The sequence below is a fragment of the Augochlora pura genome, chromosome 3 (genome assembly GCF_028453695.1).
Source record: "Augochlora pura isolate Apur16 chromosome 3, APUR_v2.2.1, whole genome shotgun sequence".
Lineage (NCBI taxonomy): Eukaryota > Metazoa > Arthropoda > Insecta > Hymenoptera > Halictidae > Augochlora > Augochlora pura.
The window spans coordinates 32019422-32046334 of record NC_135774.1 but is presented as its reverse complement, the minus strand read 5'-3'; the positions used below and the strand labels follow the sequence as shown (position 1 = coordinate 32046334).

At 38.9% G+C, this 26913-nt stretch overlaps 4 protein-coding genes across 15 annotated transcripts; 2 read left to right on the top strand and 2 right to left on the bottom strand.

The window, feature by feature from the left end:
* The first annotated feature begins 829 nt into the window (after positions 1–829).
* On the top strand, positions 830–7413 carry Fanci (Fanconi anemia complementation group I). Of its 3 annotated transcripts, none has more exons than XM_078197300.1 (22): positions 830–1601; positions 1682–1974; positions 2056–2223; positions 2308–2531; positions 2609–2805; positions 2900–3036; positions 3095–3315; positions 3405–3757; positions 3841–3973; positions 4065–4369; positions 4442–4639; positions 4715–4872; positions 4946–5122; positions 5214–5365; positions 5449–5648; positions 5750–5917; positions 6025–6199; positions 6293–6509; positions 6620–6692; positions 6779–6922; positions 7027–7125; positions 7208–7413. In XM_078197300.1, the coding sequence occupies exons 1-22, from the start codon at positions 1518–1520 to the stop codon at positions 7328–7330; spliced, it is 3999 nt and encodes a 1332-aa protein (XP_078053426.1). In that variant the 5' UTR covers positions 830–1517; the 3' UTR covers positions 7331–7413. The 3 variants fall into 3 exon arrangements, 2 of the variants coding, with proteins under 2 accessions (XP_078053426.1, XP_078053425.1); XM_078197299.1 differs by having other exon boundaries at positions 4712–4872; XR_013495420.1 differs by lacking the exons at positions 7027–7125; positions 7208–7413 and having other exon boundaries at positions 4712–4872; positions 6293–6513; positions 6779–6831.
* On the bottom strand, positions 6916–9470 carry Ytr (U4/U6.U5 small nuclear ribonucleoprotein 27 kDa protein yantar). 4 transcript variants are annotated; one of them, XM_078197307.1, is made up of 5 exons: positions 9384–9470; positions 8474–8704; positions 7996–8243; positions 7759–7919; positions 7430–7669 (listed from the first exon to the last, which is right to left on the bottom strand). In XM_078197307.1, exons 3-5 carry the CDS (start codon positions 8112–8114, stop codon positions 7473–7475), a joined length of 477 nt encoding a protein of 158 aa, XP_078053433.1. In that variant the 5' UTR covers positions 8115–8243; positions 8474–8704; positions 9384–9470; the 3' UTR covers positions 7430–7472. The 4 variants fall into 4 exon arrangements, with proteins under 4 accessions (XP_078053437.1, XP_078053433.1, XP_078053435.1 ...); XM_078197311.1 differs by lacking the exon at positions 9384–9470 and having other exon boundaries at positions 6916–7669; positions 8474–9296; XM_078197309.1 differs by lacking the exon at positions 9384–9470 and having other exon boundaries at positions 8311–9296.
* LOC144478926 (tubulin alpha chain, testis-specific) lies at positions 9260–11901 on the top strand. Of its 3 annotated transcripts, none has more exons than XM_078197306.1 (3): positions 9260–9313; positions 10047–10263; positions 10385–11901. In XM_078197306.1, exons 1-3 carry the CDS (start codon positions 9260–9262, stop codon positions 11509–11511), a joined length of 1398 nt encoding a protein of 465 aa, XP_078053432.1. In that variant the 3' UTR covers positions 11512–11901. The 3 variants fall into 3 exon arrangements, with proteins under 3 accessions (XP_078053432.1, XP_078053430.1, XP_078053431.1); XM_078197304.1 differs by lacking the exon at positions 9260–9313 and adding an exon at positions 9631–9772; XM_078197305.1 differs by lacking the exon at positions 9260–9313 and adding an exon at positions 9965–9989.
* On the bottom strand, positions 11901–26120 carry Hts (adducin 1-like protein hts). 5 transcript variants are annotated; one of them, XR_013495422.1, is made up of 17 exons: positions 25306–26120; positions 22058–22262; positions 21850–21970; positions 21570–21756; positions 21092–21474; positions 20535–20984; positions 20249–20385; positions 20028–20145; positions 18277–18390; positions 18043–18135; positions 17708–17903; positions 17477–17614; positions 17298–17369; positions 13761–13828; positions 12929–13072; positions 12664–12791; positions 11901–12320 (listed from the first exon to the last, which is right to left on the bottom strand). XR_013495422.1 is itself a non-coding variant. In XM_078197302.1 (16 exons), the coding sequence occupies exons 3-15, from the start codon at positions 21958–21960 to the stop codon at positions 12944–12946; spliced, it is 2181 nt and encodes a 726-aa protein (XP_078053428.1). In that variant the 5' UTR covers positions 21961–21970; positions 22058–22262; positions 25306–26120; the 3' UTR covers positions 11901–12320; positions 12929–12943. The 5 variants fall into 5 exon arrangements, 3 of the variants coding, with proteins under 3 accessions (XP_078053428.1, XP_078053427.1, XP_078053429.1); XR_013495423.1 differs by lacking the exons at positions 12664–12791; positions 12929–13072 and having other exon boundaries at positions 11901–12082; positions 12170–12320; positions 25306–26119; XM_078197302.1 differs by lacking the exon at positions 12664–12791 and having other exon boundaries at positions 12929–13057.
* Between the last annotated feature and the right edge of the window lie 793 nt (positions 26121–26913).

Below are 26913 nucleotides of genomic sequence, written 5' to 3'. Positions count from 1 at the left end.
AATTTTGACATGTACATGTATAATAGATATAATAGAATTTCGATTATCTGGCATGCTCTTTTCGCTTCGACCAGGATATGTATATACGTTTATGTATAGTAATTCCAAGAGATTCGAAGAATACTATATAGGTAGAGAGATGTTCAGGAAAATTTGCTGCATCAGTTTCATAAAAGACTATTTATTGTTTTTCAATACAGCGTTTGCTAAAAAGGGAATATCTCGGAAATTATTGACAATTATTTCTCAAAAACCAGTTGCTGACGGGCATTGTAATCCCAATAACAACAAGCGGTTCAACGATTCAACCTCTGCGTGAAGAATAGATCTCTTAACAATTCAAGGGTTTGAAAAATATTCTGAAGTAATAGATATAATTCAGGACAGACTCAAATAGTTTTACTTAATTTTAACAGTGGAGACAATGGATAATCCTTACTGCTTTTGCCATAAGGCACAATGTAAATACCGGCACGACTTAACTGATCACGAAGAATAAAAATAGCTAAAATAGCGTCAAAACGCACTTTTAAGTTCAGTTAATTATTGTGTTAACTAATCCTATTATGCGTTGCTATTTTTTTAGTTTTCTTGCGTGATGTCGATGTAATAAATTCTCCTGTACAGTTCTGTGCTCTGGTTTAATTTTTTTATATCCTAATGTTGCCACAATTGTATTCGTAACTGGGGACTTCTCTACTGTAGAAAAGGTAAAGTTTAATTTGGTGTTTGTGCAGCGCCAATTGGTGCAGTGACAAAATGCTCAAACTGTTAGCCAAAATCGACTATCGCTAATTTGGCTAACAGTTTCAGCATTTTGCCACTATTCCAATTGGTGCTGTACGGACATCGAACGTAGCTATATTTTTTCTCTAAAAGAGACGCCCACGCGTACACGAATTATAAATTATACAATTGTTGTACCACACATATATAAAATACAGGGTGACCTAAAACTATTCATTCTATTAAAACCTTCATCACTCCAAGAATTTTACAGAACGCTGTAATGCTGGGTTAAGCTTGTCAGCATTACTGTCAGTTGAAGCGATAAGGGTAATTATGATAGAATGAGGATATAAGAAAACAATAAACAATACTAAATCGGGGATACGGAATTGTTCAGGAGAAACTACTGTGTCGATAACGTAAAAGAAAATCAAATGACAAAACGCAAAATAGGATGTAACAAGTACTATACTGGCTATGTTATCAACCGGCATCACCCTACGTTGTGCACGTAGGACAAGGACTATGGGGAACGTAGCGTAGAGGACATGGTAGAGATTTTTACTGCCACACGCATATACACAATATACATATACATACGTATACAGTAATGGGTCAGTGAATCGTCAGTCAATGTGGTCAAAGAAAATAAAATTTCTGTATTGACCCTCGCTGTGGTATATCTATGATGCCCGTGGGAGAGTATTTTTCAGAAATTAAACATACTTTTGAAATAATACATACTAAGAAACTGTTCGAATTAGTTAAGTCGTTCAGACCGAATAAATATGTATGAACAATTCCAAAATTTACGAGATCTTGATAAGCAAATGGAATTGCGCGCATTTATTCAAGATTTGAATATAGAAGAGGTAACGGTATTGTGTATAATAATTTGTTATTAATTCATCGATGACAGTTGTTTTCAGTAAAATTATTATTGTTTAAGTAGCTCGCAAAAATATTACACAACAGCGTTTGTAAAACAGATGCACCGAAAATATTCGACGATATATTACAAGCGTTACCTGACTCAGAAGTTTATCAATCGAAACGGCGTAAATTGATCGAATCCATGTTACATATTTTAGAGAAAACTAAAATTACCAGTGTACATGCAGATGCGATCGTTAATCGAATAATTTTCGATCTTCCAAAGCATTCGAAGCACAATATTGTTAAACTTGTCGATGTTTGTGTGGTCGGTATTCGCGACCACAATAACAGGCACAACGAGCTGCTATGGTAATTGTATATGAATTATCACAATATTTTTTACCATTTTTATGCGCTTACAAATTTCTTTTTACCATGCTTTTGTACTAGTTGGAAGGACTTGTTACCTGCACTGCTCGAAGCATTGGAAAATGAGAAGCATGTTGTCCACATGGATATGGAAGTCTCTGGGAATGAGTACAAATCATTGATTGTTAAAACAATATGTGATTACCAATGGAATACCAACCATTTACCTTTATTAGCTAAAATGTTTGGGTAAATGATTTTTTGTTATAACACCATCGTAAGGTACAATCTCTATTATACTATATTATTGTATCAGAGAATATTTTTCCAAAGGGACATGGCATTGGATAAACAAGATCGTCGAATAGTTATCAGAGCATTGTGTCGAGCTCTACCTGATTTATCATTGAATCAAGTGCCACCTTTTGTTTATCAAGCTTTAAAATTGTGTAAAGATCGCGATAATCATTACTTCTTTGACACACTGTGTAAATATTTTGGGTCTTCTTATACGAAAGCAATTTCCATAGATGATCAGGACAGCATGGAAAGTATCGGTTTGTAATTTCTGGATTTTACAACATTAAGCATAAAGCGTGTTGTAACTTATTCTGTATCCAACTATCTTATACAGGCATTGTTGGCGTCAAAGAACTTGTAGATATAGAAAGCACGGTACTGTACTATGTGTATCAAGCTGTACAATTGAACCATGAAAGTCTGAAAGACTTTATTCGCTGTCTTAAATCTGCGTGTCAAGCATCAGAATATATCTTACAGCCGTTTATGCTTGCTGTATTAATGTCTGTGTCTGGTATATACACAGATCAGGTATTAACGTTCTCATAGAATAAATGTTTTATCTATTTCACTTAAGAACTAGTAAGATCTGTTCTATTTTACTGATAAAAGATGCATTTGATAGATTTTTGAAATATTGAAATTGGCTCTAATCAACGATTTTCTGGAGAAAGAAAAAAGGCAGACTAGTGCTTGGCTGAGACAACTTTTGCCCTCTGAGTTAAATGTAATTGGTATTGTTCGACGAATCATAGACACCAGGTAGGGTATTACAATTTCTTCTATGTATACCATTTTATGTGTTGCCTTGTATTTACAGTAACAAGGATCGTCATATGGTATTGAAAGGTCTCGTGCAACTAGCATTCGCTTTAATGAGTACAAGCCAAAAGTTTAAACATAATACGTCGGTCTTGTGGAACACAGGAGCCGAGATTGTTCGAGAAATAATTAAAAAGCGACACGAAACAGTAGCTACCGTCTTGCAGGAATTGATTGATAAAATAGTGGTGGGTGGAACACCAACGATACACTATACAGGTGACAAAGTATTTATACTGTAGGGAAATTGAGAATCGATAAATATAATATTCTTGCAAATCTTCAATCAAGAGCTGTACACATTCTAGATTGTTTAAAGTATGCATGCGGCGAATTAACGATGATAGTTCTGGATCATCAAATTTGGATTATGACTCTCCTAGAACGGCTGTTGTTCCTACCAATTGTTGTAGCTGATCAAGTTTTGTTTGCAATTCTCCCGTTGATGAATGTGTCACCCAATATACGGGAAAATCTTCTTCTGACTTTACGTAAAGGTCTTTATAGGAAGGGTATAGTGAAACGTCAAATGGCAGTTACTGGATTTCTTGAAATGTTAAAATATTCGAAAATGCATTCTTTGGCCAACTTTAGGCTGAGCCAACGCTGTAACTCTTCTGTGCATGCTGTTAGCTCATGTTCCACATCGACATTGACTCAAGTATATTCACGGTCAGATAAAATACAACAAATTTTGATACCGCCAATGTCGCGATAATATTGGTCGTATTATTTTTTTAATAGGTAACTGTGGAACACAGTACACAACGGGAAAAGTCAACCATCGAAGCTGACAAAACTTTGTGTTACGAAATATTGGATATATTGAAAAAGAGCTTTACTTACGAGTTTGAAGTTAGATTGCACTTATACAAAGGTTTGTAAAACAGATTTCCCGTACATTTTTTACATTCTACGTACACGGAACTTTCGAACGATACTCTTACATATGTATGTAAATTTTTTAGGTTTTTACGGTGCTTCCGCAAAAAATTCTGAAATAACAGAAATCGTACTGAATATGCTAGTTTCGCATTTAAATCTTTATCTGGAAAAAGACAATATCTTACCACCCATCAAATTTGAATTATGCTTTGATGTTCAGGGAACAGAAGTAGTTTTGAAAGAACCTATAGCGGAGTTAATATTTGTGATACAAAAAATATATCTTCGAATGTTTTCGCAGATATCAAATACATCTAGCAAGTGGCACGATATTCTAGAGTTGTTGTGCACACATATGGCCTCAACTGATTTAGAACATTTGAACCTGGTAATAAATTCTTGTTCTTCAAGTTTGTTGTGCACAGAGACACTTATTTTTGTCTATCTATGATTTGTTTAGGAGCGTGAGATAGATTTTTCCGAGGACTCTGTAAAATCCAAAATCAAGTTGACGAACCTCAATATGGCAATTACTATATATGAAGCTTTAATTGCATTTCGAATAGGGCAATGGTTTTCGAAAGAAAGTTCAACAATTTGTGGTAGTATCGAGAATTTATTTGAGGGATATGCGCGGTCGATAGATTTAATTAAAATGGTAGTGTGCAATTTTACATATTATACAAGATTATTCTTTCTTGTTATGTATTCCTTGTGATATTATCAACAGCAGCAATCTATAAAAACGAAGAAAGCAGATAGTGGTAAGGCTAAGAAGAATAAAAATACAAGTCACGTGACGAGAAAATCCGTCAAGTTCCCTCATGTTAAAATACCGATGACTATTATGGATTTGGATACGATACGTCAATCTTTATCTCTCTTATGCTCGTAAGTGTATTCTCATTTTAATAAAATATGTTTTATTAGACATCATATTTGTACGTACGTGTGGTTTTCATAGGAACAGGCGATCTTCTTCGACTCAAACAGAAATTGTTAAACTTTGTGAAAATCGTAAATTTTGTTGTTATATACTCCAAACATGCGAGCAACTTTTGCAAAGACCAAATTCACTAATCACTGATACATCTCAACAGCAACCGAATTTGTACATAGACGTTTACATTGACATCGGTGGGTAAGTAAAAGGATATGTGAAAAGTGCATGTGTTTCGATATTCACCGAAAAAAATATTTCACAAATATCGTGTTCCTCATTTCATATTCAGGCTACTACACGAATATTTTTTCATAAATTTGGGTAATGTAACTGAACATGATGAACAGATAACAATATTAGCTTTGCAATGTTTCAACGAAATTTGTCGTTCTATGTGTACGACATTTTCATCGGAATTGCCACGATTTCTCAAGAGAATATGTAGGTAATCTCGCATCAAAGCTTGCAAGCAATAATTCTAATGTTGTGTTCATTAATAAATATAAGTTTGTTTTTCGTTAAAGTACGATCGAAATATAATTCCGCTTCGACAGACATTAATTTGCAACTGCAGGAAGTGATATTCTCATTGAACGATTATTTCGTAGAATCGTTTAGTGACGGGACAGATATTAACGTAAAGAAGAAAATACCCAGTTTGTTGTTGCAAATTATGAAACAGTTTGCATACAAAATTAATTTTGTTGAATGCAATGGTGAAAAGGTTGGTAGGTCAATTAACTGCGCAATAATTCAATACCGAATACATACCGTTTTTTTTAATTTATTAAGTAATATTTATTGCTTTTTAATATTCTGGAAAAGATATTCGAATGCATTAAGAAGTTGGTGCAAACAAACGAACTCGAAGACACTATTGTTGCTACTATTGTTCAGTTTCTCTTACGTTTAGAAGAATATACACAAGAGTACGGAGAGACATTGAATGAAATCTGCTTAAACCTATGTGAAAAAGTTGGCACAATCGATGGTGTAAGCTATCACACGAATACTTTTAATATTTCTTTTTGTTTGGTATTTGATTTGATATTTTCGTTCTCGTGGCTGGTTAACACTTACGTTTGCTTTCACGAATGCAGAATCAACTAACGTCGAACAAAGAATACGCGATTTTTCGCGAAGAAACATTCGAGCCGATTTATACCATGGTGAATGATTGCATAAAAGAGAAATTGAATAACGCTTCTTGGCTGTTGCTGCGCTTGAAAGCAGAAGATGCCATAGTTCGAGCATCTGGAACAATCGACGAAGTCTGTATGTAGCAATTTCAATTCGTTAGTAATAATAATAATAATAATAATCGGGAATTTGTATTTAATAAAAATGTCAACTTTGGTATCGAAACAGCTAACAATAATTTAAGAGAAAAGGAACGAAGTTTGTGTAAACAGTTGTCCTATCTTACACAAGTACTTTATACACTGGCAAACACATCGATAGAACCAGGCTCATGTACTGATATCACGTTCAAAAATTTACAATGCTTGTATCATCTGCTGGGGAACCTTACAAAATATTTTTATGCCAAATCAAACGGACAGAATGCGGCATTCCAAACAGTCAAGTAGGTAACGAACCACGCGTATTTGAATTATATTAGATATTTTTCATGGTAAGAAATCAGCGATCTATTATCGTAATTTTTATAGCACTCGATGCAATGTATCATTACAGGTTCATTCAGGTGATAAAGTTAGCTGGAAAGCCGTTAAAATCTGCCTTTTACAATTTGGTGACGTACCTCGAGGTATACAAAATTGTTCTCAGCATAATCTATGTTTTTGTTGTAATCGATGACCGAGTGGCGCTTTCATTTGCAACCTTATATTACAGGAAAATCAAAACAAATTGAATTCAAAGGTTGACTCTCAAACACGAAGAAACAAAATTTTACGCGAAACGAAAGTAATACCACGCGTCGTTTACGAGATTGAGCAATTCAACAAAGAAGTATTGTTACTTGGTAAAAGAACAGGCGTGAGTACCATTACAGACATATCGATAAAGTAATATAAAACGTTCGTCATTTGGCTGATACTCCATACGAAATTTGAATTGCTCTCTGTTTATTTTTTTGGCAGATACCTTTGGAGAATCATATGAAACACAGTGTGACACGAGACTTCAGAATCAAAAACCCACAATTAGTAGAAGGTCTTGAAAAAATGGACACGAGCCTGGTAATAGTCTCAATCGATTACGTTTTTGTTAACGAAGTATGCAAAAGGTTTTTCTAATATTAATTTTTTCTATTTTTAATAGCTTTCATCGTCAACCTCAGAAGATAGGGAAAGCGAAAACTATAATTCCAATGTGGACGAAACGTCAGTCAGTACTTCCAATTACGCGACACCTTCGAATAAACGCCCAAGAAGCGAAGCTTGAAGCCTGCTCTTCTTAATAAATTACCTTTGTTAGTTATTTTTCAAAATTTGTACTTTTTCAAGATAAATGCTTCAGGAAGGTAATCTTTTTATTTCAGCCGTTTTTGCTCCTGTGGTGAACTTATATACACGCATTAAGTTCTCTATGCAACAAAGTCCAATGGTCTATTGAATCCTCCTTTCCTGTTCATATATTGTCTGTATTTTCTTTTTAAAATAACATGAACGGCGCCCATGTCGTTGCCTTCGACCTTCTTACCCTTTGTAGTATCAAAACCACAAAAACCCATTATTCTCATCATTTCTTGTTCTTCGGGAGTTTTCCCTTGAAGATCGGCTTCTATGGAACATCAATAGCAAACGTTAATAAAATAATTTGTATTACAACAAACCGTAGTATTCATTATTACAAGCTTTGAACAACTATACCTGTGATGATGGGTCGTTCTGCCGTGTTAACTTTTTGTTTAGGTTTTGGTCTATCTCTATCTCTCGATCTGGATCTACTGTACGAACGCCTATGCCTCTCTCGATCACGATCACGATCTCTTTCTCTATCTCTCGATTTCGCCCTTTCTCGTTCTACAGATCTAGAATGATTTTCCATTTGTGACAGAACCTTTTAGGCACCGCAGATGCTTATCGAATTCAAGTAGACGCGAGTACCTTCTTCTTCTTTCACGGGAACGTCTTCTTCTTCGATCTCTATCGCGTTCTCTTTCACGATCTCGTTCTCGTGATCGATCTCTTCTCCTCGATGGAGAAGGTGTACGACTACGTCCCATTATACGAAACTCTAGGTGGCTACGGCCAACCGAACTGTTAAAGTAAAAGGCAGTTTCCACGATGTAAGTTTTGCTGTATTCCTGCAATATCTCTAATCGTAAATGGAATTGTATCTCCAAATAGCACCACTGAAAATAGTAATACATAGATACATTTTACAAGGAAGGTTATGTTTACGTTTTAGGGATGCTGTACCTTATCAGACTCGTGAAATTTGTATAGTTGATATTTTTTATACGAGTTATCTTTACTTTAACGGACATTCGTGGACACGGGACACCAAACGGAATTTAGATTTTACATTTCACAAAAGTGCAATAAATCTCTAAAATGTCGATATTATCTGTTACATACGTACAATTCAGTCGAGTTCAGCACAGTTTGAAAGCCTGAGATGTAGGATCCGTATTCCTAGAGAGTGCAGACTACACGCATACAGAATAGAGACTGGTGGAGTGAAGAAGACGATACAAAAATGTGTACTACACCTGGACACCTCCAGGCCGCAGCTCAATCCGTTAGAGAGGGTTAACATAGAAATTTTCTTTGCTCTAATTGCTAGGCAATTGATTCGTAAACAATGCTGCCCCTATAGTAAAAAAAGAGGGAAAATAGCGAGTGGCGCGCCATCAGAGGCACGCGGCGCGAAATTCGATTTTTAAAGAAACTTCAAATAATAAGGAGGTAGCCGCCACATGACGAACATTGATGGTGACATCTAACAGTAATTCACGGTAACTCTACATACCATCGCAGACGATACGCTATGAAACTCATGTACCAGAAATAAATAGGAACAAAGGGGCAGCTTTTACAAACGCAAACCGTTAGCGTTAGAGTACGCGTACGGATCATATGTCTGTGCTTAGATAATCGACTAGTTTCAAATATTTATTTATACTCTAGCCGACAGATTTTTACGAACGCAATTAACGTAATAAAATCAAGACAATTGGAGAAAATTCAAGCAAACAATTCCGAAGGATAATAAAAATGTATACATGTATTCTATAACGTGTGCATATACATGACGTATAAATATATCATGTATCACATTCATAATATGCATGCGTGTACGTAGTAAACGGAGACCGAGACGCACACGCGTACACTCGAATAGAAATAGAACAGAGGAATTTGCATCATGAATCGTTTGTTAGATCAGCTTTGCACAGCTTGGTCGACCAGTATACTTATAGTAGGTTCGGGTCGAAGTAGTGGCTAATACGCTATTTATATCTGTTTATTAAATGCGAATCTGAAATTACCTGCGACGTAACCGTTCGACGAAGGGTTTGCCGATATGGTTCTAGCGTTCAGAACCTATTCTAAATATCCCAAAACGAATGCTAGAATCATTTAACGATAAAACGAAACGCGTATAGTGTGGCAGACACGTTCGATTCGATAATCAATCGACTGTGAACTCGCTGGGGAAACCACACAATTCTTAACAAGATGATTGCTTGCAACGATTACGAGATAATTTTGAGACGACGCGAACGCGAGGATATAAGCGACTGTCGACCGTACTCGCGTCATCAGTATCCATCGTTCAGAGAAACGGCGTCACGTTTTTCTAGAAACGCGTTTGTAGTTGGTGCTTAACGGATCGGTGATTTTTGTTAATCATTCAGGGAACTATCTTTTCGAAATGGTAAGATGAAACTGTTGCGTTAACGGTGTAGATCCGTCAAATTATGATGGCAACGCTTGACCGAAAAAATTCAATGATACGTTGAATGTCAAAATTAGGTTCGAGCAAACGATTTGATTTTAGGTAGTACGTCAGGTTTTCCATGTAAAAGTTGTTTTTTCATTGTAATAGTATCTGTTAGTATCGACGACCGGGAAGTACGAAAACCGTAGAAAAAGTAAGGAAAGGGAAAATTTGTGGAGCGCGCGACATAAAACAAGTTTTTTTGTTTCAGCGCGAGTGTATATCCATTCACGTCGGCCAAGCTGGTGTGCAAATTGGAAACGCTTGTTGGGAACTTTATTGTTTGGAACACGGCATACATCCGGATGGACAAATGCCGACGGATAAAATGTTTGGAGATGATAGTTTCAGTACTTTCTTCAGCGAAACTAGTGCTGGAAAACACGTACCTCGGGCAGTATTTGTCGATCTAGAGCCTACGGTGGTCGGTAAGGAAGAACACACGAAAGAAAATTAGGGAAAGGAAGACAGACGAATAAAGAAAAGAGAAAACGAACAAAAAAGATATAAAAAAATGGGAACAACGAAATATGATGATTGTGTTTGCAGATGAAGTGCGATCGGGAGCGTATCGACAACTATTTCATCCAGAGCAATTAATCACTGGCAAAGAAGATGCAGCAAACAATTACGCCCGTGGCCATTACACGGTTGGCAAAGAGATCGTCGACTTAGTAATTGATCGAGTCCGCAAGTTAGCGGATCAGTGTACCGGATTGCAAGGATTTTTGATTTTTCATTCGTTCGGAGGCGGCACTGGCTCAGGTTTTGCTTCTCTCTTGATGGAACGTCTTTCCGTAGAGTACGGAAAGAAATCGAAATTGGAATTTGCGATTTATCCGGCACCGCGAATTTCCACAGCGGTCGTCGAACCTTATAATTCTATTCTCACCACTCACACGACCCTCGAACATTCGGACTGCGCTTTCATGGTAGACAACGAAGCCATATACGACATTTGTCGGCGCAATCTTGACATCGAAAGACCTACTTATACGAACTTGAACAGATTAATAGGGCAAATTGTGTCCTCTATAACAGCTTCGTTGCGATTCGACGGTGCATTGAACGTTGATTTAACAGAGTTCCAAACCAATTTGGTTCCCTATCCAAGAATTCATTTCCCATTGGTCACTTATGCCCCCGTAATATCAGCCGAGAAAGCCTATCATGAGCAACTTTCGGTAGCAGAAATTACTAATGCTTGTTTCGAACCTGCGAATCAAATGGTCAAGTGCGATCCCAGACACGGTAAATACATGGCCTGCTGTATGCTCTACAGAGGAGATGTTGTTCCAAAAGACGTAAACGCGGCTATTGCTGCCATCAAGACCAAACGTACGATACAGTTTGTCGATTGGTGTCCGACTGGTTTCAAGGTTGGAATCAATTATCAACCACCGACGGTTGTTCCTGGCGGTGATTTGGCCAAAGTACAGCGAGCAGTTTGCATGCTAGCCAATACTACGGCTATCGCTGAAGCTTGGGCGCGATTGGATCACAAGTTCGATCTCATGTACGCCAAGAGAGCTTTCGTTCATTGGTACGTTGGCGAAGGAATGGAAGAAGGCGAATTTTCTGAGGCTCGCGAAGATCTCGCAGCGCTCGAGAAGGATTACGAAGAAGTTGGGCTAGATTCGATCGATGTCGAAGCAGATCCGAATGAAGAATATTGATACACTTTCACTTCTTCTTCTTTCCTATTGTCCAAAATGCATACAGAGCGCGACACGCACACGTTCTCCCTCTCTCCCCCTCTTTTCATTGCAATCCAGAATTGGGTCAAGCTGTAGACGAATAAATTACAAACATTAGAAAACATCAACGCGAACGGTATAGCACAATACAAAAAGGTTGAGGATACAACAATCTATTATTCTGTGTAATTTGAAATCGCCCCAATCATTATCTAATTAATAAAACTCGAAGATTCATAATTCATGTGGCATGCATGTATCGTTGCATATATATATTGACGTAACGTTCATCAATTTTGTCGACAAATTTACGCAACAAACATATCATCACTTTCTTGAAAATTATATTTCTGTGGTTGTTTTGTGAATTTTAGATGTAATTTTGTTTTATTGCATTACACAAACGGGGGCTGGGAAGGCGAAATTAAATAGCGGATTAAATACATCAGCGTGACGCCTTAACAAATTAAAAACGTAAAAACATTAACAATACAATATAGTTCCTTATCATAGACGTAATGCGATGGCAGTCTTGAGTCCTGGAAAGATGCTGTGATTGTTGCACAATTAGTTTTACTTCCGATCTTCTATTTTCTATTTTCTATTTTCTATATTTATTCGTCTTCTGGATACGCACTCTCGTTTCGCATTGCGTTCGTCGACTCTTCTGTCTCGCGTTGTCAGCATTATTCGATTCCATTCATTTGTGTTTGTTTGTTGGTTTTCGTTCTTTCTTTCTTCCTTTATTTATTTATTTATTTGTAATAAGCTTTTGTTCGTGGCAGTGTCTGCGAATAGAAAGAAAAATGGAAAATCAAACGATTGGCGAAGATGGAAAGGTGGATACGAGGGAAAACGTGATCGCAGTATGCGATTCGATACATTCGAATGCGTCGCGACTGAATATATGGATGACAAACAGCAGACAAATTTGATAAAAGGTAAGACGTAGAACGGCCGTGAGTAAAAATACGATTCATACCGTTGCAGCAAACATGACAATCTCTAACTGGCGTCTAAGTATGTAAAAACGCGTTCTAATTTTACTGCATCTATGCGAATTACAGTAGCGCCAGCTCGTCTACGCTAAGATAAAAAGTATGCAGAGACGTGTAGAAACCTCCTGCCTACCTTGATTTACATTGCGCGTCTTCTCGGTAATTCCAAAATATAGGCATGAACGGTAATGGCCGCGAGTCAACGAATATCCAACTAACTCGGAACAGTTAAAAGTAGACAGTCTCGCCGTCTTGCGATCTCTATATCGAGGAATTATTGTAGAAATCCTCAGTTGCTCGATATAATACAAGATTCAGGATCGAAATAAAGGATCGACCGATTGATCACTCGTGGATATAACAAGTTATTCTTGACATGGCGATTTGCATGTACGTACCGAAATTAGGACTACCTACGCCTCGACTGGCTTCTTCTTTTCTTTCTTCTTCTTTAGGAATGACGGTGTCCTGAGGCCTTTCTTCTTCTTCTTTTCCTTCTTTGGCGATTCCTCGCTAACGCTCACATCCTGCGACACGGAACCCTTAACACGGAAGGTCCCAACCGTAACCATAAACCTTTTTTGCATGCACATGCAAACAGCCAATTTTTGCTAATACATGGCTACATGCTTTTCCTTCCCACTCCGTGTATTTTCACGCAATCCTGACCTGAGGTCATCTCTATCCGCTCCACGCAATATTCGCTTTACGTGTTTGACTCAGAAAAAAAGTAAAGAAAACGCCCCCCCCCCCCCAACCGCCCCTGGCCACCCACTCCGTGCAAGCGAACATTATCGACAAACTAGCTTGTTCAAAAGCCGTTTGTAACACTATTTATGCATGAGTTGGAAAATACTTGTTCAACTTTAAGTTATAAAGTCACGAAATAAGGAACATCGGTGAAGAAACTTTCCAATGAATAAACTTTTCGAGAATATGTAAATGTATATGTAGTGTTGGTGGTGGAACGATGGTGTTTCGATATCGTCTTCAAACACATTTTAAATGTTCTCGAACTTTCCCAAGTATAACTAAATCTTTCAAAGCAACGCTAAAATGGTAAACGATAACGTTCAATATGGAACATGTGTACGTGTAATTTTTATGTAAAATAAACAGAGTAACAATGATTGCGGAAACATTGCTTCCGTGGCATTGAGTTAACTTGCTTTGCCGAAAGCTTGAGAACAACATGGAATGTGTAAATCTACGAAAATACGGGCAACAAACCTCTTTACTACTTTGCGAAAATGTACTGTGATGTGCATCCGAGTGATCGCCGTTTACAGTATTTTCTCCTGCAACATAAAGTATAAAGTTACGCATCAGAGAGTCAAAGCGATGCGTTTGTACGCACAATGTCTGCCGCAAATCCAAAACTAATACTAGTTGTTAGTTTCTTTTATCCAACGACGTATAGTGCATATTAACCAAAGTTGCAAAGCATGGTAAACGTAAGGAATCGCCGAAATCAAAATGCTTACCTCGAGTAAGGAAATCATATACCGTTGGGTACCTACATATTTATATCAAACGACTCGATACGTGTGAATGAATGTAAGCACGAAGGTACGAACGAACAGATTCACAAGTAATTCCCAAATAATTTCCAAGCGATTCACTACTCGATGTCAGAAACACGAAAACTTCTGTTTCATGAAAGAAATTTATTTGTCAACAAACTCGAAATAAACACGTCCGATGTATAAAGCAAATACAAAACACGACAGCCAACAAAAAATGTGAAACTTAAATGAAAAAAAGAACAGAAAAAACAACAACATTCTGCGAAATGTACTGTCGGTCGACCTGATGTCAAGAGTTAGATGCGTAATGTGTATACATTGAACTTGCAAGTATACGCTTTCACCAAGAAGCCTACACTACCGGTAGCGTACATTCGTAACATCCGATTTTCTAATAAATTCGAAAACTTAAAATACATGTAAACAAAGAAAATGAGTGAAAAATAAACTGAAAAAGCAAACGAATGATCACGCTCGATGAAAAGTATAGCTCCGATGATCCAATCTAGAAGATCCATTTAAAGCTTCTTTGCTCCTGCAACGCGTACAATTGTTATCGGCGAATCGCTCCTTTTCGACTTTCGAACAATCAATCGTTTTGTTCATCAATATGATGCCGATTGATATCGATCGTCCCATCGTGAACCACGAATTTTTCGAAATTGTTGTCGCTTTCATCGTATACAAGTGTATCCAAGATTCATAGTTTGTTAACCATCCAGAGTGTCCCGATCATCATGATTCGATTCAACTCGAAAATTCAATTCAATCTGTTCCTCCTCCAAATTTCTTCTCGCTATGGTGTGAAATTCGAAAACGACATCGGGTGAGTCCATTGATTCGTTGTTTTCTTCATCCATTTCAATCGAGGTAACGAAATTAGCGGCGAATGGGCTTTGAACGCTACTGATATTTCTAGTACTGTCAGCTTCGAGAAGACCCATATTTACATTATTTTTAGTTTTTTTAAAAGACCAATCAGCTACCGTTGTTTCAAGTATTGTTGCAGTATTCTCGAAATTTTGTTCAACTTGATTGTTTGTATCGATAATATGATGAACGATTTCGCGCACAACTGAAAGTGGCCTGTTTTCGTTGTCATTCTCGATCCACGAATTCTGCTGATGTATTTTGGCATCCTTTTTCGTGGAATGGTAGATTTCGTTTTTCACAGCGGATAAAAAGGTCGAGGATGAGCGACGTCTAGAAAATGAGGGTGAAAATGTAGAAGTAGGGGTGGAGGTGCAAACGAAGGTAGATGCGATCGTGGACGTGGTTGTGGACATATCTGATGGATCGCTCTGATCGATAGATCGTTCGCCACAAAGAATGCAAACTGTCTCGAATAATTCTGCAACGAGGCAAGAGATGCTCGCATAAATATCGTTTGCATCGAGCTCGGCGATGATTTCGTTCGCACTAACGCTAATGTCATTTTGAAAATCATTAGCATTAGTTTCAAGTAAATCGAAAACCGACAAACCAGATAATTTCGGTATAACGGATCTTTCGTGAGAATAAATTTCGGTGTCTTCGCTCTTAAGCAAGTAATTATTCTTTCCAGCGAACTTAAAAACACAATCGCTTTCCAGAAGTTGATATTTTTCGTTATCATCGGAAAAATCGTCAGACCACATCAAATCAGGGCAGTTCTCAACATTATGGTATTCCTGTTTCTCCTGGTTCGATCCAACGCGATGATTGTAACGTAGATAATGATTGCTTGTTTCCAAATCTATATTATCCGGACAGTCAGAGTCTATGGACGGCGTCAAACTGTATAGTAATGTCATATCAGAGGTATTCAAATTGTACTTGGTAGAAATTTCAACAGCCGATCGTAGAAAACCATTTAATCCAGTTTCCTTTAAACGTCCGTCTGTATCGTTATCGCTCATAATTTCTGTAGTACTTTCCGCAACGTTTACTTGTACCGGTTTGTAATTCATTGCTACGTTCTCGTCGTTTTTTTCAATTATCTCCAATACTGTTTCATCAACTCTTTCTCTTCGCCCATTCCACAAAATTTCACCCGCCTGCATCTTTACCCTCCCCTTCTTATTTCTCTTCTTCATCTTCTTATTCCTTTTCGAATAACAAGGTCCAAACAGCGAGTCATCCAAGGTGTTAATTTTTCGGAATACTGCTTTTGGAGCGTACGATATTATTGTGGGGGTCATACGCTTCGCGATTATACCGCTTCTAGCTATCTCTAATCGAGGTTTGTATCCGTGTCCGTGACCGTGTTGATTACAAACTTGGTAGGTACAATCTTTCTTATCGATGTAATTTTCGTTCTTGATCTCTTGGCCATTTTCACTTTCGCTGCAATACTTGCTCCATGAATCACGATCTGCAACCACATTGTCCAAGAACACCACTTTCGTATGGAAATATTTAACCCGTTTGATCACCTTCTTTCTCTTGGAGACAGAAGATACGTGTTATGATCACAGATGCTCACACCAGTGTACCTGAAACTCGACGTATTCGCGGGGAACCTATGTACATCACACATGTAAAGAAAAAGTAACGCGTTTCGATAAATTATTATATGTATATAATAAGCGTTTTCACAGCCACACTGTTATGATCGGAAATCCGTATTTTTTAGATTTCCTCCTTTTTCTTGACTCGATGATATGTCAGGATATTTTTTTTAAAGGATTGACGAACATAATTGGCATTTATAAGCGTGAATACAATACTTTGTGATACGATAGGATGCCATACGATACAATAAGTGGCGTTATTTGTGTGCGCAAAAGACAAAACAGAAATTGAGAGAAAGAAAAAACAAAACGGTTAATGACAATAAAAAACATGCGGATATGCGAATTTATGGTCATGCATGGTGCAAGCGTTAGTGATCATAAATAAAAAGTAATACTGATAATGCGTAGGTAGAGAAATGGATCTTAGATTTGTTTTTCGATTGCTAAAAATTTAATATAAACAGCCTTGAAATGTTCACTTTACACCAAAGAGTAAATGTCAGCGAACGTCGTCGATAGAAACAAATGAACAAAAATAAAGAGACAGGAGCAGAGATAAAAGACGATTAAAGTAAAAAGGCATTGCGAACGATCCAAGGCTTTTCATACTATTCGTTTTTTCTCCATGATTTACCCGACCCTCGGAAATGTTACGTGTTAACGCGATAGCGAGAATGCTACTTGAAAAGAGGAAAACGCTTTTGCGTCGACACGTAGATCGTACTAGCAAGCCTTAATCGACTTACCATCGCTGAGGACAACTTCTGGCTGACTCGGAGCAGGCACTTGTTTCGTTTCTATCCGGAGCACTCGTGGTTCTACCAATCAAAATGAAACAATTATACGTTGACGATCAATGACTGGCTTCATGACGAACAGAACTGAATCGAGTAAACATGTATAAATATTCCACAATATTATTTACCATCTCTACTTTCTTCTTCAGTTTCCGAAGTTACAGAAACTGGCGACTGGATCGGACTTTTCGCAGTGCTCGATTCGTGTGTAGCGCGGCTAACGTTAAACGACGACAGGGCCTCTGATTCCGATTGCGACTCGTCGTCTGTATCGAGAAAATCATCATAGTATGTATGCAGTACTTCTAAGTCAAACGAATTCCGTGCTACTCGATGTGCAACCGCACGTTCTCACTCACATGGATCTCCTTTCTGTTTACGTTCAACTTCTTTCTTATATTGATCCAATTCTTGGTCCGTAATGGCATCGAAAGGATTTTTAGCATACGGAGTCTTGTAGACCATCGCATTGTGTTGAAAGCCTCGTTGAATAATACCTTTACTGGCTGCCCCTACCAAAACTACTTGTTCGCCTGTTCCGCTAATCGTGGCATCCTTTGAACAAAAAGAAAAGAAAAGAAAACGGAAAGGTCTATATCACTCGTTTATCTTTATGAGAAATGGAACTATTAACGATAATATTTTGCTCTGACTGACTGAAATAATCACTATTTCGACCTCTACAGAATATTACCTGCATCTTCTTAGCTTCTTCCCATGTAACGCCTTCCAATATATGAGATTGCGGTCCGGCCGATATTTTATCCGCTCTCCGATAATCTTTAATCTAGAGGGAACGGAAAACTTTAGTCAGGACACAACGAACAAGAGCTTAATTCATCTTCTTCTAGGAGTACTTTTACACACGTTGCATATATTTTGCAAAACTACTTGGAAACAACGAATACTTACGCATTAAAACACTTACCTGTTGTTGTATTTGCTTAAACTCCTTTGGATTGGTGTTTTTCGGTACAAATTGAAGAGCATTCTCGATCTTGACCGGTGTACTGCTATGGGTCGGTGAGCCGTCTGATACCCACTGCACACAAAACCAGAACGTTAGTCGACCACCGCCAATAATTTAACATACGATACAGCACCGTTAAGTGTCTCTCGCGTTGTCTGCATACGGTATGTGTGCCTGTTGAATCGATAAGGTCGCCGTGTATCATTGCAAACCACAATATTACATCATATCATAGCATAGCATAGTATAATATAGTACAGTACAGTACAGTACAGTACAATATACTACAGCATATGTAGTACATTATATTATATTACGTTATGAGAACAGATGCTGTAATCTTTAGTATCGTTCGCCCATCGAATTCGATAGTTCGAGTTCTTCGGCTCGTTAACAGCTTCGATCTGTTGTGTAAACACATCCGCGTGTATCGATCACGAATACTTTTCTATTATGAGTTTCCTTTTTCTCCATTTACCCGGTCGATCGATCTGGTTTTGTAAATGCAGTGGGGCGAAGAATCGAACATTCATCGCTTCGACGACACGACTGACAGGCACACATTCATACACAGCCTCGAATCGGTACGGATCAATGTTTTACATTGTAAACACGCAAAATCGACAAACCAAAATGCCTACAATTTTGTCAGTCGTGAAATCTGACTGTCAAGACTGACCAAACAACCGCAATGTTCTATTTTCTCCAGCATATTTTTCCTGTCTAGTTTATGACTAACATGCTATTACACAGTCGCGGCACGAAAAGGTCCGTTTTCTTTTTCTAAGAAATTATTACCTATACACGATGAACAGTAGACATATATTTATTTGAATATATCAAGAAGCTACAATAGAGAAATCCAATAAAGTTTATTAACGGTGACGATCGTTTTAATACGGACCAAACGTCAAACTATTTACGGCTCGGTAGAAGGAATTTATCCAGAACCATTTAGGTGATTCTTATATCATAAATTATGTTTGGGTTGTTCTTCCTCTTGCTGCTCTCTACACTCGCTCACTCTTCCCATATCTCTCTCTCTCTCTCTCGTCCTTTCTCTCAATTTTCATATTCCTCTTGCTTTTTATCAAGCACGCCCTATTTCTATTTGTAGACTTATATGCCCGCAATGTATTCTCTACTGAATGAGCATAAAATGGAATGTATATAACAGAATAGAAAGATTTTTCATTGCACAATTCACTTGTGGTAATCAGACCGACAATATGATATAGTTATTGTTATACACAGTAAAAGCGTTTAAATTGTTCCTAATGTTAGAGTAATTTTCTTAAAAAAGAGAAAAATAACATTAAGGTATTGGTTCGTTCGTTCATTCAAAAATGCAACTTGCACGTGTTACTGAAAAGCGAAAGAAAACCTTTCATGTTTATCGGTAACGAAATGCGATACAAATGGTTGGACGCACGGTTTCTTTTCTTTTAAACGAATAGCGAGCAATAGTTCCTACAAAATTACAAATATAAGAATACGTGCACTGGAAATATTTACGAACGTTGATACTGACGCTTTTCGATAATATGTACTCTTTGTTTCATAATATAATTTGGATTTTTCGATCAATTCTATCGGTAACATTTCTCCTGAATTACACCTGATATTTCTTAGTATTATTATACATGTTCTTCCGTAAGCAAAGATGTCTGCATCTATTCGGTTTTATTTTCAAAAGTGATAACCTCTACCTTTGTGATCTTTTTCGGATCGGGAGTTCCGGTCTCCAGTATTTCAACCTTCTGATACACATTTGGTGAATTCAACCAACGCGATCTGTCCGTCCCTTTCCGACCACCTTTCCAAAGTCTGTGAACATGAAAAATAAACGATTCAATAATCGACTAGAGTGTTTGATGACTCCTAATTGCACGTTCACACTCTCGAGATCAGAACTTTCTTTTATATTTACCCTTGTTTGTACAGTTCTTCCTCTTCGAGCAAATATCCCAAGGATGAAACTGCCGGTGGTACTTCGACGTCGTTCCGACGCCGTGGAGGTTCCCCTTTCACCAATGGGTTTCTATACATATATCCTGTACGAAATCCCTATAAGAAATCAAAATTAAGATAAGTGGAAGGAAAAAGAGAAAAGGCAGAAAAGAATAGAGAGCGGAGGCAGTGGAGAGAGAAGCAAAAAAGAGAAGAAGAGATAAGGTACAAGAAGAAAGGAAAGAAATTGTTGCAAGAATGCTTACAGCGTTATCAAGCATCCTCATAAGCGCCTCGAATTCTGATCCACCAATTCGCCAACGTTTCTCGATTTTTTCAGCTATAGCTGGGCCCTCGGGAATCGATACCGTTTGCTGGGGAGTTGGTGGTTTCCTAGAGGCCTCAAATATAGCTTTCTTTGATTCTTCGGAGATGAGATTTAGATTATCAAGTCCTGCAGGCATCAATTTCAGTTGCGTTTCGCAAGCTAATACCGTATTATATACGTTAAAGAAGGCTTCCTCGACAGTTTCTCCGCAACAGAGAGCCCCGCGATTCGTCAACAACATCACTTTGTTCACTGGGCCAAGATTTCTGGCGATTTTTTCCTTTTCCTCCGGTTCGAAAGATCCACCTATATACTGATGTGTGCTGACTTCCCCTATTACTATACTCTCTTGTCCGATGGGTAACAAACCACACTTTAAAGATGAAATCTGTAAAATGTTTTTAAAACGGTCGCAGTTAGTCGTATGGTAAGAATATACGTATACATTGCCCGAGAAAATACGATCCTCACGTAAATGATAAGTTGTTAGCTTACAGCGGTAACGGACGGAGTAGTGATGTGAACGATGCACTTGATGTCAGGTCTGGCAGCATGAATCGTAGAGTGCAACTGAAATCCTGTCACGTGGACTCCGAAATTGGTCGTTCCCTGTTCCACGATCGCCCCTTGCATATCGACTTTAACCAAACTAGAGGCAGTTATTTCGTGGTATAGTAATCCGTACGGATTAACTAGAAAGTGTTCTTGATCTTGATTTAGACGAGCCGTGATTTGTCCACCTACGCCCTGAGTCCAGCTATAAAGGTCGAGCAATCTGAACACTGCTGCTAACTTGCAGCGCAGCAATTTTTCGCCTTTCGCGTAACCCATACTTTCAACACCGCGTATATCGTTAATGGGCAACACGCAATTCGAATCTGTGAACAAACGACGAATGTTGGCTAATCTGCTCACCGCAACGATAACCCATAGCTTACTGCCTTTTTCTCGATTGACAACGAAAATAACATACTTTTAAATACGTTGCCATTAAATCGAGCACCTTGCGCGCCCATCATGTCCGAGATTTGCTGTAAAAGTCCAGATGGTCCGGCACCGTCCTTCATTTGGGTCTCGATAATACGTTCCAGCTCTTCCCGAAAAAGTCTCGAATTCATCATCATCTCGACTCTCTTCCTTCTTTCCATTTCTCTCATATCCTACAAAAGAAATTGATCAACGTTCAAGTTTCCGCACGGCTCGTCCTCATTCAGAATATCAAACTAGAATAAATAATGTCAAATGTATTTTACCGCGTCGATATCAGCAGGCCTCATTTTACTTTTCTCTTCTTCCGTCAAACCGTCCATTACTCCGTTCGTATGGGGCTCGGACAACGTTTGTTGTTCGCTCGTGTCTGCCATCTTCGATCAGCTGGTAAATATTTACTCAACAAATTCAATCTCTCCTTGTTTCCCAAAGCTATATAAGTATATATATATATACATATATATTTTATACTTGTATTATTTTTCGTTGACGTCCTATCCGATTGCTTCTTTTTCCTGTTGCTCCTCCAGTTCCACCTTTTCAACCAATACCGCTGCCACCACTTCTGTTTCTGCTTCTACCGCCACCACCGCCACCACCGCCACCGCCGCTGCCGCCGCAGCCACCACCGCCACCGCCGCCGTCTCCTTCTTCCTTCCCCTTTGCTGAATACCGACTAAAACAGAAATGATTCCTTACAAGTAATGTTGCTACTGCCGCGAATGCTGTTTCACCACCTATGTACGTCGACATAATAATGTCTACTTTGACATTATGATCCGAATGAATAATGCAAACCTGATCGACTTACAAATGCCTGCAACACACATTCGAAATTCGATTGGTAACAAAATCGTTGAAAAAAGTGGAAAAAAAGAAATAAATGAAAAGATCGAGCCCTGTTCATGGCTTAGAGATTCAAAATTGTACACGGCACATTGTGACTCGCCGATCGGCGGAACGTGAAGAACGTCAGAAAACCGGTACTAGGAGTCAGCAAACGATCAATAAACTCGCAGCCAACAGTCAAGTGTAACGCGCGTTGAATGCGTAGACAGTAGGGGTGACTGACGACAGGAATCCCTAGAACGGCTGAAATCGCGTCACTCTTCTTCTCTATTTCCTGATTTTCTTTCTTTTTTTACATTTTCGTTTTCGTTCTTCGAAAATTCTTACTGCGTTTATTTATACCGCAGCCACATCTCGTCTTTAGTTTGCCTTCACCACGTTCCTAATCTCGCGTACAATCTATCTTTTCGTTGTCATATTTCTTTCGTGAAAACCGATTGCGATACGTTAATTCACCGAAATCGATAAGTTAGTTTCCGCTGTACTAATAGGTACGTATTTTTATCTGATCCAATATAACTGTTCCGATTTTGTAACCGTGTAAGTATACGATTCGAATCGTGTCGCTATAGCCCCGATCTCGACCGAATTCACTACACCGTACTCATCGCGTATAATCGATTATACATCTCAGAGATATTCTTCGCACCCGGCACTGTATTAGAGAAATCAACAATTCACCGTACGGTTAAGAGGTACAATTAACCGTGACTAAAAACTTAAATAGTTGAAGCCCGTCAATTGATGTTCATCAGTGTTATTTAACGACAAACTTCAATTGAATGTTCTTTATTTATAACCGGTACCTCGTATAATCGTTTGTACGTCCGTCTGCCCCCACAAAGCGTGAGTTTCGAGCTTCCTTTGAAGCGATTGAGAATTATGAACCAATCGAATATCGGTAACGGCAAGTAAATTTTGTAACGAGTTGGAACGGCAAAGGTTGATAATGGACCGGGCCGAATAGGACACGTATCGCGCGCGAGATACTTAATGCGACGCGTCCGCTGTTCCTCGGCACGATGATGTCATAACTTAAAACGCGAAGCTTATTCTACATACTATCGTTGAATGGATGCTAAACCGAGTTCGACCGATCAAACACAGTCACGCCGTATTCGCTGCTGTGTGGGCACATATCTACGTATGTCGCGACGCAACACACGTGTGCGTGTAGTGCGTGCGCGCGGGCGTCTACATACATACATCTATCAAAATGGCACATGTGCCATTTTTATAGGTGTCCATCTTGGTGAATCAAACAAAGCATTGCATACCAAAGTTCCCATAGATTCTGCCGAAATGTAGTCAACTTTACGTAACAAGACACTAGGAGAATAATCTACGAGTCTTACCTAGTGAAATTATCATCGGATGCTGCTATCCAAGGAACGATTGATTAGATTTGGGTCAGTCAATCGAATAAAAGTTTCATAAAGCAAAATCAAAATATAATATCCAATAAAAATAAAAAAATGAAAATAATCGATGCACAAAAAAGAATACGCCATTGCCGAGAAAGCAACTCAATTTATTTCGAAAGCATAAATGATAGATTGCGTGCGGGAGATCTTGAGATTGCTGGACCAAAAAATACATTAGGCATGCAATCGGAGTATCGGAAAATGTACTTTGTACCATTTACTGATCTTTTTTCTTTTCAAGGCTAGCACATTCGTCGTTTGGCTAAAAAAATTAAGGTAACATGAAAATTTTCCACTCTTCGCTGTTATTTATCGTTGACCGAAGAGACAGAAACACGCGAATTGCATTGCACCCCATCGCATCTCGCTTCATCCACGTTACATCAATATTTACTATGTTACGATCGATTACGATGATCATGAGGACGTCGAGACGAACACAGTATAAGATTATTCGTGTGAATACGCCCAAATGACCGGTAGTCGAATCTACGAATTCACTGAGTTTACAGTTTATGTCACACCGTAAAATCTTAGTTTGCCAATGCCTTGGCATGCTTCGTCTGTACCTCGAATATTATTATTCTTCTTCTTCTTGCGTGCATCGCTCAAATCGAATTCAGCCAAATCCAAGATACTTGGGAAAAATTTGTTTGGAAGATGTCATAATAATTGGACGATGTCGATGACTGTCGCGAAAGCCTGTTTGTTCCTAACGGATCGATTAAACGCGTATCGGGTATGCAGAGGAAAAAATCAACGTACGTGATCCACCTGAAGAAACCTCGATGTCTGTTACTTGTAACAGTCGTTGACCTTCTGATAGAATGTGTTTTTGTTGAGTAACGGAGAAATAAATCGAATCGGAATCAGAAAATAATCGATAGAATTATTAGAATTCGTCCTGTTTCGTAGCACCAGTCACCACTGCTTCTGCGCTCGATTTAACGGAAACCGATTATAATCCATGAGAACGAGAAAGGGTAGAATTGCTTGAATTTCGTCTAGAAACGTCGTATTACGTGTACACTGCAATGCGGCAATAGAGGTTTCATCTTCTCGACGAAAATTAGAAAGAAAATAAGGTCAATGATTTAACAATGCAAATGGCGATACAGGCGGTAGAGAACGATGGTTTTCGATGGCGTAACTATCGCAACGTAAGAGTATCTCGATAATTACCGTTACGATAGCTTTACGAGATGCTCGGTTAAAGAGTAAACGATATAGTCAAGATCGACGATGAAACGCCATTCAAAAACCATCAACTACACCGAAAAAATTGTCGAAGATTACCACCTAATCGGCGACACACCCCTTAAGCTACGTCATTCCTGTCAATTATTAGTAGTCACAACGTTTATTCGCGTCCTAAGGAGCGCTTGGGAATCTGAAAACGACTTCGCAGAGGAGAAATCGTTTGCTCGACCGCTCAGAGAAACATACCTGACAGAAAATCGGCGACTATCGTTGATGGTTGGTATATTCGTATCCGTTTGGGAAACTGTTCGACTCGCCGTCCGTATCACCGAGCGGTCGTTCCGTTTGGTGGACAGCTTCCCCGCCCCCGTCGCCGTCGATGCTCTTCCGGCGGCTGGCAGAGCCTTCCTCGAGCCTTCTCTACCTCCTGCTTCCCCGTACTACTACTACTACTACTATCGTCGCCACCACCACCACCGGCACTACCACTACCGCCACTACCGTTAATTCCGCCTTCGTCTCTTGCTTTCCACCTTTTGTCGTCCCCGTCACCACTATGAAAAGCAAAGCGTGTCCGCGTCCGCGTCTCCCTCTACCGCTACCTCTCCCTCTCCCTCTTCTATCCTGTGTCTCTGACTCAAACTGCGACTGGGACTAGGACGGTAGACGTTTAACCTATTCCTTCACACTTGTATCGTGTTCGATATTCGAACGTGCTCGCCAATTTCCATGCCCGATTATGATTTTATGTCTTCTCTTTCACGTACAGTTATCGATTCTCTCTTAATGTACCGACAATTGACAACTTTGTTATGCTACGCACATTTGTGTACCGTACAGCGTACACCGTCACCGTCGGAACACTTCGGTCTCCGTCTCTGTATCGTGCAAGTTTCGCTTTGCTAGGACCAGCTTTCCCTTTCCTTTTCTTTCCTTTCCTTGCCTTTCCTTGCCTTGCCTTTCCTTGCCTTGCCTTGCCCTGCCTTGCCCTGCCCTGCCCTGCCTTTCCTGCAGTCCCTCTGACCACTGCCCTGCTCTTTCTCTTTCTTCTCTTTGCCTAATTCTAGGTTGAACACGCGGAACGTGCGCAGAATCCTGTTGCGCACCGATTCACGAAACCTTGCTTGGCGGCACCCCAGCGAGAGATCGATTCTCGAAATCGTTGTTCAGTCGACCGCTTTGAAGTTAACTCCCAATAGGATTATTCAAATTTTACGGAGTACACAAAATCGAACCCAAATTGCCTACGATACGCAAACACGATACACGATCTGTCGTATTTGCCGTTTAGTGAAATTTCTCGCGTATTGGAATGGGAATATGTGTAACGTACACTAGAGTATAATACGAATTCATTGCGATGTAGCCGTAATATAACGAATAATGCAGTAACATTTTGTCGCCATCATTAGCTGATATGCGTCGAGATTTACAACTGCGATGACGGAATTGAAAGTTACACAGTATTATTTCCTAGTGTACCAAATAGATGCGCTTAATGTGCTGTGTTCCATATCGTTACGGCACGGGTTCGTTTTCGTTCTTTTGCTTAGTTCTTCCCGACACAGATATCTTCTTTATCGCACGTTACATGGTGGCACGCGTAGTTTAAAGTACACTGATAAGCATACGAAAACTTCATGTTTCTGACGCCGTGTTAACGGTTAACAAGCTTCAATCGACGGTAATCAAATATACATATGGTGTGGAAGCACAATACAGAGTCCAATAGGGCTAGATGCAACATGATTCTTAAACGGTGTTTCAACAAGCATATATTTATTTTTCTCTTCTATTGAAATTTATTACACTAAAATAATCTAGTATTCGTATAGTTTCCCTACATGCTACTCG

Coding starts and splice junctions, on each gene's coding strand:
- Fanci (XM_078197299.1), top strand. CDS start 1,518: ATGTATGAACAATTCCAAAATTTACGAGATCTTGATAAGCAAATGGAA. Junction 1,602..1,681: donor AAGATTTGAATATAGAAGAG/GTAACGGTATTG, acceptor TTGTTTAAGTAG/CTCGCAAAAATATTACACAA. Junction 4,370..4,441: donor ATTTAGAACATTTGAACCTG/GTAATAAATTCT, acceptor TGATTTGTTTAG/GAGCGTGAGATAGATTTTTC.
- Ytr (XM_078197307.1), bottom strand. CDS start 8,114: ATGGGACGTAGTCGTACACCTTCTCCATCGAGGAGAAGAGATCGATCA. Junction 7,920..7,995: donor TCCCGTGAAAGAAGAAGAAG/GTACTCGCGTCT, acceptor AAATCATTCTAG/ATCTGTAGAACGAGAAAGGG. Junction 7,670..7,758: donor AGAACGACCCATCATCACAG/GTATAGTTGTTC, acceptor GATGTTCCATAG/AAGCCGATCTTCAAGGGAAA.
- LOC144478926 (XM_078197306.1), top strand. CDS start 9,260: ATGAATCGTTTGTTAGATCAGCTTTGCACAGCTTGGTCGACCAGTATA. Junction 9,314..10,046: donor GGTCGACCAGTATACTTATA/GTAGGTTCGGGT, acceptor TTTTTGTTTCAG/CGCGAGTGTATATCCATTCA. Junction 10,264..10,384: donor TCTAGAGCCTACGGTGGTCG/GTAAGGAAGAAC, acceptor TTGTGTTTGCAG/ATGAAGTGCGATCGGGAGCG.
- Hts (XM_078197301.1), bottom strand. CDS start 21,960: ATGGCAGACACGAGCGAACAACAAACGTTGTCCGAGCCCCATACGAAC. Junction 20,386..20,534: donor TGAGGATGCTTGATAACGCT/GTAAGCATTCTT, acceptor GATTTCTTATAG/GGATTTCGTACAGGATATAT. Junction 20,146..20,248: donor GAAGAACTGTACAAACAAGG/GTAAATATAAAA, acceptor TCATGTTCACAG/ACTTTGGAAAGGTGGTCGGA.